Source organism: Nelumbo nucifera, chromosome 4 (genome assembly GCF_055504915.1).
Source record: "Nelumbo nucifera cultivar China Antique chromosome 4, China Antique-T2T, whole genome shotgun sequence".
Classification (NCBI taxonomy): Eukaryota; Viridiplantae; Streptophyta; class Magnoliopsida; order Proteales; family Nelumbonaceae; genus Nelumbo; species Nelumbo nucifera.
Window position 1 is genome coordinate 19,662,668 of NC_142652.1, and position 15,445 is coordinate 19,678,112.

Here is a 15,445-nt window from a genome sequence, read left to right on the forward strand (position 1 = left end):
TATTCACACTTTCTCTTCAAAATTGAAGTCTTGTAGAGACGTTTTAGAGTTGGGTAAGCTGTTGAGAACATTGCAAAGCTTTTCAGGTTAATATTTTCTATTTTTTTTCTTCATTTTTATTTTCTTCTCTTCAATATTGGATGTGCCATTTCTGAGACGTTTAGAGTTAGTTTTTGGGTTGCACAATCGGCTATAGATTATTTTTGCCGAGGGTTTCTTCTTTGGATTTTCATTTCCAGGATTGTTTTATTTTTCTTGTGATGGTGCGCAATCTGGCCGGTCCTAGTTGTCAGCGATCTTGCCCCGGGATGGAGTAGAAGGTGCTTGAAACGGAGGAGGAAGCGAGTAATCTCCGGGGAAGAACCCGGTGAGAATGCTCTGAAACTCAAGTTAGTATTTCCTCAAAGGCAAGATAAAACCAGATGGCGCAAAGTTATCACATACCTCTCTTCTTGGGGGGAAGGGGTCTTTTATAACCACTTCGCGCACTCACTCCTAAGCTTCTGTCAGGTCGAGTATGATTACCTCTGCGCTTCTGCCAGTTCGGGTGTCATCACCTCTGTTGGGGCAAAACCGCCACTGCTCTCTGTCGGAGCCGTCTCTGTAACTGGAGATGGCAGTGGCAAGGGGTCATTGAAGTGCGGCTGTCAAGCGTCAGATCCCAAGTCAGTCACGTGCGCCACCTCAGGATACGGACTCCTTCGGTGTCAGGTACGGTACGGTTGTTCAGTTCGGCGTCCTGGAGGCGAAGTGCTGGAGTGGTGTGCGAGATGGTCTTGAGTTCAGATAGAGGTGTGGTCCGAACTACCATGGGGCGGGCCAGTTCAGGTTGTTGCCCTTTGTGCTCGTAAGGCTCGGGGTCTAAGGGAGAGCTCGAGCTCCTTGTGGGGAGTTCGGACCGCGAGTTCCTCTTTTCGGAGCTCGCGCCTTGGGCGTACTGTTGTGCCGAGCTATTGCCTTTGCCACGTGTTGAGTGGTTACGAGGTCGGGCCAAATCTTCCTTCATCACCTTGGGTTACTTCTTTTTTGGTTTTTGCTTAATGGTTGAATACTTGGATATGTTGCTTCATGGGCGCTCTCTAGTTAAAAGAAAAAGGTTATGGCATTAAAGTTAGGGCTATTCATAAGAAGATCCAACCAGACCAAACCGGCCAACTCGGTCTGATCCAACCTGAGTCGACCGGGTTTTCTTCAACACCGGTTGGTTTTGGGTTATAAAAAATCATAAACTGATGATTCGGTTCAGTTTCGGTTTTCATGTGTGAAAACCAAAATCGACTCGACCCGAACCGAGTTAGTAATTACAACCTACTTAGTTCTTCACTACCGAGTTCATCAGGAGGTATGTTGTAAACATTAAAGATGACCCAAGACCCATCACTCCATTAGTGAATAAAAAATGAGTACATGAATAAATGTTTGCCTTAAAATTTCAGTATTTCACCACTACTTATCTATAGTAGTAGAGAGCATCTTCTTACCTTTTGTTGAATCCGACCGGCTTTGATAGTTTGATCCATCCATTATATAGTTTCCTGCAGATTGAAATCTTACTCCAGCAAATAGTACTCTCAAACTCTGCTCCCTCCACAAAAATCTAGATCCCTAGATGGGCCACAAAACATTAAGGAAATGTCGGTTTCCTTTGGGAATGTAGAGCCATAAATGAACAACAACTGAGTCACCACTACATAGAGCCAAAACCGACCCAAACTGACTCAAAATCGATCAAATCGGTTTTGCTTAACATGGGGTCGATTTTGGTTTCAATTTCAAGTAACCCAACCAAGTCGGATCGGTTGGAAAAATATCAGTAAACCAACCCTACTCGACCCGTGAACAGTCCTAGTTAAAGTTACAAAAAAAAAAGGGATTTAAAAAAAAATTGTACGATTTTTTCAACCACTAATGTTTTCGCGCTAAAAAATACATAAAAGACTTGTACATAACATCCAAACCAACCAATTACAAGTGAAAGAAATCCAAAAAACGAAAAAATGAAAAAAAAAAAAAACGAACCGGGGTCGTCACAGGACCCATTTTATCGTGCACGCGAAGAAGATGAATTGTGCGGGTCATCTTCTACCCGTTTTCGAAAACACAGTTTGAATCATGTAAACCCGAACCAGGTAGAACATGGATTGCTCAACCCGTATAATACACGGGTTGCATAATAATAATAATAAAGTTAAAATTAAACGAGGTAAGGAAATAAAGAATTGGCAAAAGGTTAAGCCATGACATGCTTGGCCTAGAAATTCTGAGTTTTGGCTAGGTTTTGTGTTTAGGTTGGGCTCGGGCCAATATCAAAATTCAAACTACAAATTTTAAGAATGAGCCTGTGACTATTACTTTAGTACAACCCGATAATGATTTTATTTATTACTACAACCTAATTTTAATTATTTTATTAAATTAAACTGTTATGACTAAAAAACGCTAATCTATAAATTATTTAATTATAACTACAATCTAATTTTATATAATTACTATGACTCAAAATGTAGAGTGCGAATTGGGACCTGTTTGACGGGTCAGATCAGATCAGGGTCCATCGGGTCGACCGGACCAAGGACGGGCCCACTGCCCACGTGTAACCCTTTATGCTAGAGCGACGAAAGAGAAGGATTGGGCATTGGGGCAAAGGGAAAGAGAATTTGTAGTTTCATTCATTTGCTTGCAAAGGTCGGCGTCCCCTCCACCTCCAGGCCTCCACTCTCTCTATGTTTCAGTAAAGACGCAATGCGAAGAAAGGAATTAAAAACAAAAAAGTGATCTGCCAAAAATTTTCTTCAATTGCTGGAATTTTCGAGCTCGATCAGCTAGCTTTTGGTAAGTCTCAAATCTCATAGCTTTTGTAAGAGTTAGTGGATTGTTCTTCTATTTTTTATGTTTAATCTATCGGGTTTCCATCCGATTGATGGCTGAATGTTTTTTTTTTTTATTATTATTATACTTTGTTGGATCAGTTAGGTTTTCGAGTTGTTTGGTTTGGTTTGGGAGTTTATGTGGATTTTAAGGAGCTGGCTTCTCCGTAATGCGTTATTTTCTTTCATTTTTTTGTATATGTACTGTGTTAACTCGGTTTCGGGAAGTTTTGATTTTTCTTTGGTTTCAACTCAAAGAGAAAGTCTGGAGATTGGGTGTTGGGTCAGGTTCTATTTTATGAGATTTTAACCTCTTGAGCTTTTCCTCTTTCTAAAAAGGAAGAAGAAAGAAAAGAGATATGGATTATGAGGCTTGGTGGTAGGATTTCTTTTTTTTTTTCTTTCTATTATCTGGTTCGATATGTAAAACTTTACTTTTTTTTTTTTTTCTGTTGATCTTTGAGGTTTTCGCGTTATGTTAGTTTTTGCTCGTTATGTAAACTTCTGTTTACTACCTTTTCCCCTTCTTCGCAACTTCGGTATCCAGTCTATCCCTCCAAAGGCCCTGGATATCCGGGATCAGCACTGAGTAATAGCCTTTTTAGTTTTACTTATTTATTTGGAAGGTGTGGTTGCGCACTTTTGTGTTGAATTTTGTTCGTTTTGAGGAGATGTAATAAAGATTGTTCATCGTTGATTTTCTAGTGTGGATGGGGGATTGTTTAATGGAGTTTTAGGCTGTTTTTGATATGTAAACACCTCTGACAATCATAGCTGTTGGTGGGAATTGGACATGATTCGTATATCCAACTCTCGTTGACAGACAAAAAAATGGAGTTATTACAGTACGTGCTTGAGAGCGCAGGCGCTTCAGGGACGTGAAGAATCCATACAGGAAACCTTCACGAGCTCAGTGTTTCTGATGTATAGACACTTTGGCAATACTGTGAAGGAATGGATATGTGGTAGAGACTGCCAGCATCTCACCAGATGGTGTTATTTAGGAATGTGGAATGCCTTATTGTTCAGCAGAAATAGAACCTTTGTGATATAAAATTGAAAACACAGTAAAGTAGATGTTGACAATTAGATGATACTGTAAGTAGAATAATAGTATCAGATGAACATATATTTTTCTTTCCAAATCTCCCTGACATAATGGTAATTAATGGAATTTAAAGCATCAGAAATTATGAAATAGGAGAAATATGAGTTTTGCATATCAGACTGGTTTTCATGGTCTCTTTTGAGGGGTATTAGTTTACTTGGGATTTTTTTGATCCATTTACTTGGGATTTTCAATTTGAAAGATCTCTTACCTTTTTACATGTCCATTTTTTATTCGATAAATAGGTATTTAACAAGCTTTAATTTTACCTGGGCTCTTCTCTATAACTATATTTATTTGGTATAGGTATAGGGGATGGTGGCTTTGCAACTCTCTACATTCTGCAGGGAGATGACCTAATCACTATGATCTGCTACACGTGGATTACTTGATTCTTAGAAAAATAATATCAAGACTGTCTAAGACAAGAAAAGTTTTTTTTTCTGCATCAATTAAACTAAGCCTTATTTCAAAATAAGTTGTTTTTAGGTTGGAATATAATATAGATATAGAAGTTAAAACATTATGCTCACCTCTACTTTTTGGAGTGCTTTGAAATTTGTGGTAATACACTATTCTCTATGTTAAACTTGTGGTGATATAACCAAATCCAAGCCAAACAGAACATGATTGATTCAAGTCATTTGATTGAGTTGCAACTAGAAATCTTGTGTGTGTGTGTGTGTTTCTATACTATTTTTATACTGTTTTGTGCGGAGGAGGAAGTAAAGGGTTGACTTTAACCCAGGTTTTGTGCGGAGGAGGAAGTAAAGGTGTGACATGAGTGTTCCACTACCTGGAGGCATGGGGTGTATTTTTTTTATTTATATCAGTAGGTGCATATTTTGTTAATAAAAGGAGACAAATTACAAAGGAGGAGAGATAAAATCTCTTAACTCTCCACAAAGACTAAAATAAAGTTACAGTTGAGCCCAAATTTCTTCCCACTCCTTGTTTTGCTAAGGCATCAGCAAACCATGAGCACTTATTTTAGCCCAATTTAATCTCACATCCATGCTTTGTGTCACCTATTTAAATTTCTTTCTTTCACTGTTGCAGTTCCAAAGTCCAGATTCTTCCTTTGGCATCCAACCCACCACCTGCTTTGAGTCCCCTTCTATAACCAACTTACTAATGTGCATGTATTTTTCTCTTTGCACACTATCCAACATGGCCAAAATCTCATCCCTCAAAGAATCCCCTTCACCTATTGGCATTGAAAATAGACCAATAATTCTGCCCTCCCCATTCTTGAAAACACCACCAATACCTAATGGACCTGGATTGCTTGCACTACTCCCGTCAAAATTAAGCTTAATAAAACCATGAACTGATGGAGACCATGTGAGGCTTGTAACAGACTTATGTCGGTCTGAACTGGCCACTTCCAATTTCTCATAATATCGCCTGCTGAAAAATCAGCAAATAACTCCAAAGATTTAACCCACTGAGCCATCCTAACATTGATAGTCTGAATAATAGCTTCTCTACTTGTTTCCCTATCTAAGAATATCCTTGAATTCCTTTCCTCCCAAATGGTTCAACTCAAAGCAGATCTTAAACATCTCCACATCAATCTTCTCCTCTTCTTTGGCTAACTAAAAAATGTAGAGGGAAACAAATTTTGCACATTAGGCAGGGGAATCCACCACCACCCCACACCCAAACAAGGAGAAAAACCATTTTCAAATGGAAATTACAAAGGAGCAGGAGATTAATAAGTGATAGCAAGACTCTCTAAAGCAAATCACAAGTATTTATTCTTTCTAGGAACACTTCCCAACAAAATCCTCCAAATCTGGGAGGGATAGGATTACTCCAAACCTCAATAGGGAAAGGTTGCCCCAAACTATTTGAGGGTTAAGACCTTGAAACAGGAAGCACAAGAGAAGGTAGCAGTGGAGGAGTGAGTCCAAATACAACTATCCGGTTTGGATGGGTCCAAGAAAACCCCTCAAGAAGAGTAGTAGTAAGCTGCAAAGAGGCTTATTTAGCCTCCTTGTATGCTTTCAAAAATATTGCTGAGGTGTACAAGAGGTGTATGCCTCATGCAACATGTGTTTTAATGCATACGCCTTCATGCATGAGGTGTATGCCTGAGATGCATCCGTGCTTCCAGCATGCACCTCAAGATGTTTGGAATCCACCTTGCCTGGTGCATGCCTCCAGGCATATGCTTCTTATGCCTTCTAAAACATTGTATGAACCTATATTGAGTAATCTGTTCTGTTGCTATGGGGTGTGAACTCCTTTTATGGGAAAGGATGGATTAGTTTCTGACTTTTCCATCATGCATTCGTCATTCATGTAACTGGAACTTGATGATACATTGTAGAATAGATTTCTGTGTTTGTGGCGAACTTTCTCAAGTCCCAAAACAAGTCCAATTATAGGATGGTTAGGGTGATCCTCAGTTGAGATTGTGCTGGCTCTTTTCTTCTTTGGTATTATTATGATGATTTTTTCTCTGTTTCTTGTATTGCTTTTATGAACTTTGTATATCTAACTCATATTTTTTTTATCTGTCTAGGAAGTTCAAATATTTATAACCAAAACATGATGTCTACTCCAATTACATCTGCAGCGGTGTTGTCTTCTGAATCTTTGGACGTCAATGGAGTCCAGACCGTAAATTTGAGCCTTCAACAAAGCAGGACCTCCTCACAGGGTTCAATCGCCATTCTTTGGGACATTGAAAACTGCCCTGTCCCAAGTGATGTCCGCCCTGAAGATGTAGCTGGAAACATCCGAATGGCATTGCGTGTCCATCCTGTTATTGAAGGAGCTGTTACAATGTTCTCTGCCTATGGCGATTTCAATGCATTTCCAAGGTGGCTTAGAGAGGGTTGCCAGAGGACTGGAGTGAAACTCATAGATGTTCCTAATGGAAGAAAAGATGCTGCTGACAAAGCTATTTTGGTTGACATGTTTCTGTTTGCCCTTGACAACCCTCCACCATCTTCAATTGTCCTCATCTCAGGAGATGTAGATTTTGCACCTGCATTGCACATTCTGGGCCAACGTGGATACACCATCATCCTTGTTATTCCTGCTGGAGTGGGTATCTCATCTGCCCTGAGTAACGCTGGGAGGTTTGTCTGGGACTGGCCTAGTGTGGTTCGTGGAGAAGGGTTTGTGCCCCCTAAGGGTCTAATATCTCATGGCCAGGCTGACATTTCTGCGTATCTTGTGGGTTGCCGTATTGGTGAAAATGCAGATGACCAAATTGAAGAAGAAGCAATTGTGTACAAAGGAATCTCAAAAAGTGAATCATCCATCCGGACTAACATTAACCAATTTTACCGTTTCAACTCTGGGGACTTAACAAGGACTTCACAGTCTTTGTCTGAATACAACAGTAATTTAATTAGCATGCCTTGTTTCCCCACGTCAAGATCCCATAGTCTCCCCTCTGGTTTGAGCAATGTTTCAGCAGGATCTGTTCGTGGTGATCAGAGTGAAGCACATGATCCAACATCTTGGGTCCAGCCTGGAGACTTGAATGGATTAAAGGGCCAGTTGGTGAAGCTACTTGAGATGTCTGGAGGAAGCCTACCACTTGTCCGTATTCCTGCAGAGTACCTTAAGATTTATGGTCGCCCCTTGTATGTCGCAGAGTATGGGGCTTCTGGGCTTGTAAATCTTCTCAAGAAGATGGCAGATGTAATGAATGTGGAACGTAGGGGCAATAGGAAGTATGTCTACCTCCGCAACCACATCAATCGAGTGGGGAAAACAGGATCCAGTACTTCATCAGGTCTAGCAAGGAGGGATAAGAAGGGGAAGGGACCTCAGGAGGAGAATGCAGATACTAGTGTGAATGTAGTTCCAGAATGCTCAAACTCATCAGATGAGTCTTCAGAAGATGATAAGTTGGGACATGAGGAGAGGAGTTCAAAGACTGTTTCAGTAATGATGAACCAAGAAATTAACAATCATCTCCAACGATTTAAACTGGAACTTCAGGAACTTCTTGTGAGCTACTCATGCCGTATCTTCCTGGGTTGTTTTGAGGAAATATATCGCCAACGGTACAAGAAATCATTGGACTACAGTAGTTTTGGTGTGTATGAGCTGGAGGAGTTGATTGACAAGGTGAAAGACATTGTGGTTTTACATGAAGAACAGGGTAGCAAGAGGAAATTCCTGGTTGCAGTAGGTGACTAGGAACTGGTACTATGTACCTGTATTCATTGGATCCAGTGTTTGGGGTCTGCTTTTATATGTACGGACCCATTCTCTTCTCTTCTTTCTACAAATGAACGGGAAGGAGAGGCACCATATGGATGTATTCTACTACATTATGTCCAAATCTAGAGCTTGTTTCCACAACATGCGTGCAAACAAAGGATAGCTCCCTCCATATGCATGGAGAGTCACTATAACTGATCAGCAGCAAATAAGAGATTTGTGAAATTTAACTTGCATTTGGTCTATCCAGGTTGTGAGCTCACCTGTGGCCATAGAGGTGTATGCGATATTACATTGTGTAATTTATTATTTCCTGGAACGAGGAATTTGACTAGTTAATGATAATAGGGGATTGGAATCCACTTTTTTTTAATGGATTCCACCTCGGCTATTTTCTAGTGTAAAATCAGCACCTTTGAGTCTCTTTTCATCTATTATTGTGATTGTGATAATTGGAGAGCGTGGGCATTTATTATCAGATGGGTGCGACTTATCACGCCAATGGTGCAACATGGAAGGAATATTGGATTCGAAGGTTTTAACCATCTTCACACCTGACTCTACATACTAATATTTTTTTTCTATTTTTTGACATGTAGCGGTCGATGGTGAAAACTGAAAAGTGCTCAAGGCGAGATTTCATCCTCACCAACTTAAGCCCTTCAGGCTCCTCGCCTTAATATGGAATTCACTTCTTTTGCAGCAGGGTTGGAGCTTTAAGCGAGCATGCAGACTGCAGAGAGAGGCTTGCTACTTCACACCATGCCAGGGCCAAGCAGCATCTCTATCAGTTTCCAAATTTCAAGGCTTGCAAGTTAGTGGCTTAACAACACAATCATTTAGTCCTATTTTCTTTTGGTGCAAACAAGTTAGTGGCTTAACAAAAAAATAAAAGATTCTTTGTGGTGCAAACAAGTTACAGCTATCCTGGATCAAATGAAAGAAAACCTATTCTGGCAGTTAAAAGATGGAAACTCAATTCACATCACTGACCCTTGGTTTCTTTCACTCCCAAATGGCTTTCCTAGAATCAAATCTGATCCACCACAGCAGACTAACATTCAGAAGGTAGATGAAGTTTGGAACCCGGAATCTTATTCTTCTAAGACATCTGTTTGAGGAAAGTATCTGTCATTTAACACATTCAAGTGGAACAACAGATACACAAACATACATTGCTCCGGAAAAGTTCAAAACAGAACACTAGCGTCCAAACAGGATACAAATATTTTGTAAGCTGTTGCCTTGAAATTCTGGATCAACTGAGTACTGGAACCTCGTCTGGAAAACAAAAGTACCTTTCGGGTTCCAAATATTCATGTGGAAGGCATATATATATATATATATATATATATATATATATATATATTGAATGAGGATGAAAGAATCTGCCCCTTATGCAAGCGCTCAAGCTGAATGGTGGGCAGCTATCTACGGTCTCAGAAAAGCTGTATCACTGAAACTCAGAACAGTGACTCTTTTGGCTGGCTCTCAAAAAGTCGTGAAAGGCATAAATGAGGAAGAAGGAATTGACTGGCAAACAGTGCACCTGAAAGATGAGATATCATTCTTGAAAAGTTTTTTGATTATATATAGATAAAGCATATTAGCAGGACTTCCAATACAGCTGCTCATGAACTAGCTTTATCATGCCTGTAAATATAATATATTTATGCAAAATATGGATCTTGGCTCATCATCATGTATGAAATGCTTACAAGATCAATGAAGTTTTATCTTTTGGAAAAAAAAAATTCTGAACAAGATTTGCATAAACCTGAGACTAAGAACATTCCCTTCCACCATCCCATTATCGGTTCGTGGCTTTCAATCAAGAGGAGTTGATAACCACCCAGATTATTTGTTTGGTTAGGTCACAGCCATGTGTATATGTTTGGCATTTTCTGCTGATACCCACAATTATCAGTTTCATTGTCCACACTGCACATTCATTTCTTTACCTTTTCCTTAGTCTTTACTGGGAATTTTTTTCCTGAACCAAGAGCCATGGGAATGCTTACCAGATCAATGAAGTCTTCTGACTTCTCCATTTTTCTTTTCTGCTTGGCGTGTATCAACGCAGAGGAGGGGTGGGGGAAGTCTAATGTTCATAACTGTAATGTATGGTTGAAGATAAGGTGTGTAACTTGGAAGAAAATCAGCAAACATCTCTAAGCCCAGAAGAAAATCAAATGGGTAGTAGTCAAAGTTGCTCACACCTTTTAATAAGAAAACAAAAAACAAAACAAAACAGGGGAAAATTGCTCATTCACTAGTTTCAGTGGTAAGTGAAAACAATCCATCTCTGACATTGGAGACACGAAACTACAAATAACTCACAGAAGCAGATGCCCTACCTAATGAAGAAGAGGGGTGAGCATGGTGAGACAACATCTCTGAACAAGAATTGAGACATTTGCAGAAAGGGAACCAAATAGAAGGCTAGAACTAGAAGCCTCTAAACTTTAAGATGAAGAGCCTGATCCAGGCAGCTGGCTTTAGCTATAGCTCACGGCTCTCAGAATCCTTTTCTGTTTCATCACATCAGTTCTTATGGGCTCCATTTGCACAGGTACTGGAGCGGAGAACATAAAATTACCATCCTGACCCTGTACTTCTCCTTCTATTCCATAGTTTATCACTGTCTTGATGTTCTTCCTAGGGTTTCTGTCACCATCGCTGACCTGAGAAGATCCTTCGCTCCCCGTGTGTGATCCTTCCTCATCGTCCTCAGAAACCCTAGAGAATCCCCCGATCTCTTCAACCTCCCTGCTTAGTCCCTCTACAAGCTCTCTCTGATCGTCATCTGTATTTGTCTCCTCGCTACTGATAAGAACCCTAGACAAATTCTCGTTCTCTGCGAAGCTCACACTTTTCTTTGCTTTAGAAGAACAAAGCCCATGCCTTTTTATCAAAATCCCACCGTAATTGAGGTTTCTGGGGTTCTCTTCATCGTCACTGATATGATGAAACGCTTCAAGTTCAACCTCTGCTTCCTCGTCGTTCTCGAAAGGGCGTTGGACCTCTTTAATCTGGTCGCTCAATTTCTCTATGAAAGGTCTCCGATCACCAGCAAAATCTCGACGGCTGGTACCAAAACCACTTCCGGTGTTTTTTATGCGTGGAAATGGATCGGTTCGGACACTGATAAAAGTTCTGGATTCCCTGCCATCCTCTGTAGATGTCGCATGCCTCGTCATTTTGGAAGAAAGTTGCTGCCTTTTCAGGGAAATTCCATCAACGAACTCCAAGAAGCGAACCAGTTCTCTGCTAATAGACTTTTTCCCATCCCTAATCATCGGATCGCCGTCCTGCAACGTGCAAGTTAATAAACGAAAAATGAAGAGCCCAAAGAAATGAACCCACAGTATATACGAATAAAAAATAATCTTTTTTTTTTCTTTCATTTACCTGAATGGCTTCAAGCTGTCGGAGCAAATCCATGGCTTTCTGGGAAAGAACATGCGGGTGGAGGAGGGCATCATCGGAGATAGACGATTTGAGCGTGATGAGCTCGGACTTGATAAGAGCAAGCTGCTTGAGGTGACGAAGGGTGCGGGATCTGCGGGCAAGAAAGGCACGGAAATGGGTTTGAATGGTGCGAGCGGCAATGTCTCGGAGAGAGTTTGAAGGAGGAGGTGGAGGAGAAACAGAGAGTTGGTTAAGGGAGGATTCGAGGGCGTCGATGCGACGGAAGAGAGAGGAGAGGAGAGTCTGGGTTTGCTGGTTTTGGAGGCGCTCTTGTTGCTGTTGTTTCTTGTGTTGCTGGTGGTGTTGCCGTAGTTGGGGTTTGAGGTGCTGAGTGGCGAGATGCGACTGGGAAGATTGAAGGAGTTGAGTAACGATTGCCTGAACAAGAGGGTCTGTGGGTGGCGGAGACTGAGAAGATTGGGCGGAAGATTGATGAGATGAGAGGCAACTACAGGAACAGCAGCAACTGTTGTTGTTGTTGTTGTTGGGCTGGCAGCTGTTCTGGTACTGATACTGGTAATAGTGGTGGTGGTGATGGTGTGAAGCCATGGCAGAGAAGGGTGAAGCCTGTATGGATTTGAGTGGGAGAGACAAGGGTGAACAGAAGAAAAGTGAGCAGTGAAAAAGAAGATGACTTTTAAGATCTTTTTTTTTGTTTTCGGGGGTAAACAGAAGATGACTTTAAGATCGATGCTCACAAAAAAAAAAATCATTTTATTCATCTAACTATATGTTTAATTCTGTCTGTGTGCGCTTCTGGGTGATGTGAGTTTGGTGGATGATAATACCAATGGCGTAGCATCTGTTGCTTTTAGAATTGAGTATCTTACTGTCAAGTTTGGAATTCCTTGAGTTGAGTCTGAGATTATCCAATTTGGCAAAATCAGCACCATTAATGGGTAAGACCGGATCTGCTTCTCACACCGAGGCGCCTCACATGCACATCCTAACATGCATTGGGAATATCTCCCGTACTTATTAATTATTACTCACGGGAGATGTTCTAAATGCACCGTGGGTGTGCATGTGAGACACCCATTTGTCAGGATCTGGATGGGTGTGCTCCCATGTGAGACGCCCATTTCCATGAATACATACAATGATACAAAACAATCATTACTTAGGATCTGCTCCTCACGCTTGGGCGCCTCACATACACATCAACCGAGCATTGGGAACATCTCCCGTGAAAAATAACTTACAAGTACGAGAGAGAGAGAGAGAGGGAGAGGGAGATGTTCCTGATGCATGGTAGGATGTGGCGTGTGAGGCACCCTATTTGAGGAGTAGATCCAATCAATACAATTATCATTTGAGGCCATGGTAATTTGGTAGAATGGGTTTGCCATTCACACTAACCTCACAACCATACAATTCACCTTGAATTGGAAACATCTCCCCATGAATAATAAATACAACTGTGGGAGATATTCCTGATGTACAACCAGTACATGCTGTAAGGCATGCACTGTGACAAGCAGATCCGAACTCAATTTAGTATACCAACGGAATATTGGTGAGACAACCATTGGATCGTGTTCGCATCTGCACCCCATAGATTTGCCCCCTAAAGACGTCCCACGGATTCACAATGCGCCGCGTGTCCTCCCACACATGAATGCATCTAACTCGTGTGGAGCTAATGGGACGATCGTTAGTTGGTTCCGTTAATTCCCACTTCGCCCAAAATAGGTAATCTCTCAATCTCGCTCACTCTCAAATCTCAGCCTTACTTGAACCCTCGACCTAGAGTGTGCGAACTAAAACCCAGCAGAGCTTGCCCCCCTTCGAGTTCCCTCGGTCGATGCCGACGATCGTTTTGGCAACTTTATTTACCGGAGGTAAGTTTCCCTCTTTATTCTCAATTCTCCCATTCTCGGATTTGTTTTTTTTTCTCATTTTTCTACCTTGTTTTTTTTTTTTTTTTGTATTTTGCAATAGAAAAAACACATTGAGAATGAGAAAAAACAGAGTACGCACCTTCTACGTTTTTTCTATTGCAAAAAAATCATACTATATTCAGCCCTAATCTTGCAACGAGGATCCAACACAACAACACAAGACAAAATCATACTATATTCAGCCCAATATTTATCAAATTTCTCCTTCATTTTTCTAACCATGTCAGTCATAAAATTCTGAGGTTCCTTACTCACTAACATCAAATGTCTATGAATCATCCACACTCCCTTGAAGTAAATGTTTGAAGTAGGGTACTTAGTGGCAGAAAACATGCAAGTAACATCATAAAAAACCTTTAAGAACTTGTGAAACTTATCCACTTTTCCCCATTCTTCTTCCGAAAGCATAAACATTTTAAAAATATTATCCCTTTGCCCCCAATGTTGTAAGACTTGCTTATAATAAATGGCATGTTCAAACATCAAATAAGTTGAATTCCATCTCACACACATATCTAACCTCAATCTTCTAGTTGTGTTTAAGTGAAAACTTTTTTTAGCAAGTTCATAAAATCTATGCTTCCAAGCAGCTGATTTCTTTATATTTTTCACACCATCCCAAATCTTACAAACAACATCATCAACAATATTCAAACCAGCTTGCACAATAAGATTCAAAATATGGATACAACAACAAACTTTGAAAAAATCACCACCACACACCAAAGATTTATGTATTGAAGATCTTAATTTCAAAGAGTTAGCCATCACATCATTGTAATTAGCATTATCTAATGTGATGCTAAAAATTTTTTGATCAATATTCCATTCGCTTAAGCACATGACCACCTCATCTGCTAAAGACAGTCCATCAAAAGGAGGTGCCAAAGCTTTAAAGCAAATAATTCTTTTCTGTAACTTCCAATTGTTGTCAATCCAATGAGCAATTATACACATGAATTCATCATCAGTGTGCTCAGATCTCCAATTATCGGAAGTTAAACAAATCCGACCAAGTGTATTAGACAAATCACTTTTCACACCCTCTCTCTCTTTCACATAACTAGACATGATATCTCTTTTAGCAATATGCCTACTCACATTTTTGAGGATTTATAGATTGAATAAAGAATCTAAAACCAAGTTCTTCAACAGTAGTAAAAGGGTGTTTTCCACATACAAGAAAAAATTGGTAATGCCCTACGAGACTCTTGTTGATCAAACTTGTAGTTTTTCAAAGTACTCCCATCAGTGTTTGATTGAGTAGTTACTTTGTACTGTCTAATATCCTGAATTCTACGTCTAGGGCAATGCTCTAAATGACGCTTCAAGTGAATAGTTCCCTTACTTGACTTACCTTGTAATATTTTCATGCAGTGCCTACATCGTGCCTTCTCCGAATTTATCTTTTCCATTTCTTCCCACACCTTAGATGTCAATCTTTTCTTAGTGGAAGTCTGGTCAAATTCTTGATAGTCATCATCAACTATATCTACTCCAACAGCCGCATTTTCACTTGCCATTGACATGATAATAATTATTAAATATGAAATAACCTGCATAATGAATTCTAATTTTATCAATAAGACAAGCATATATTAAATAAAAAACTAAAAGAAATTTCTACAATTTGTTTACATTAAAAAAGAATATAATTTCTGAATCTACAAAAAAAAAAAACCAATTGCAGATTATCCAATATAAATTCGGAATTCAATAATCAATATAAATTAGAATTTATTTACATTAAAAAAGAATATAATTTCAATATAAATTCTGAATTCAATAATCAATATAAATCAGAATTTATTTACATTAAAAAATAATATAAATTCTGAATTCAATAATCAATATAAATCAGAATTTATTTACATTAAAAAAGAATATAAATTCTGAATTCAATAATC

The 15,445-nt window shown here is 39.7% G+C and overlaps 2 protein-coding genes across 4 annotated transcripts; one reads left to right on the top strand and one right to left on the bottom strand.

The window, feature by feature from the left end:
* Positions 1-2,631: 2,631 nt before the first annotated feature.
* Positions 2,632-8,572, top strand: LOC104597991 (uncharacterized). Of its 2 annotated transcripts, none has more exons than XM_010259825.3 (2): positions 2,632-2,832; positions 6,506-8,572. In XM_010259825.3, exon 2 carries the CDS (start codon positions 6,532-6,534, stop codon positions 8,140-8,142), a length of 1,611 nt encoding a protein of 536 aa, XP_010258127.1. In that variant the 5' UTR covers positions 2,632-2,832; positions 6,506-6,531; the 3' UTR covers positions 8,143-8,572. The 2 variants fall into 2 exon arrangements, with proteins under 2 accessions (XP_010258127.1, XP_088759033.1); XM_088902907.1 differs by having other exon boundaries at positions 2,633-2,832; positions 6,560-8,572.
* Positions 8,573-9,062: 490 nt separating this feature from the next.
* On the bottom strand, positions 9,063-12,439 carry LOC104597990 (calmodulin-binding protein-like protein). 2 transcript variants are annotated; one of them, XR_016085393.1, is made up of 3 exons: positions 11,578-12,439; positions 10,524-11,477; positions 9,063-9,715 (listed from the first exon to the last, which is right to left on the bottom strand). XR_016085393.1 is itself a non-coding variant. In XM_010259824.3 (2 exons), exons 1-2 carry the CDS (start codon positions 12,184-12,186, stop codon positions 10,665-10,667), a joined length of 1,422 nt encoding a protein of 473 aa, XP_010258126.1. In that variant the 5' UTR covers positions 12,187-12,439; the 3' UTR covers positions 10,339-10,664. The 2 variants fall into 2 exon arrangements, 1 of the variants encoding a protein (XP_010258126.1); XM_010259824.3 differs by lacking the exon at positions 9,063-9,715 and having other exon boundaries at positions 10,339-11,477.
* Between the last annotated feature and the right edge of the window lie 3,006 nt (positions 12,440-15,445).

Coding starts and splice junctions, on each gene's coding strand:
- LOC104597991 (XM_010259825.3), top strand. CDS start 6,532: ATGATGTCTACTCCAATTACATCTGCAGCGGTGTTGTCTTCTGAATCT.
- LOC104597990 (XM_010259824.3), bottom strand. CDS start 12,186: ATGGCTTCACACCATCACCACCACCACTATTACCAGTATCAGTACCAG. Junction 11,478..11,577: donor GACAGCTTGAAGCCATTCAG/GTAAATGAAAGA, acceptor TGCACGTTGCAG/GACGGCGATCCGATGATTAG.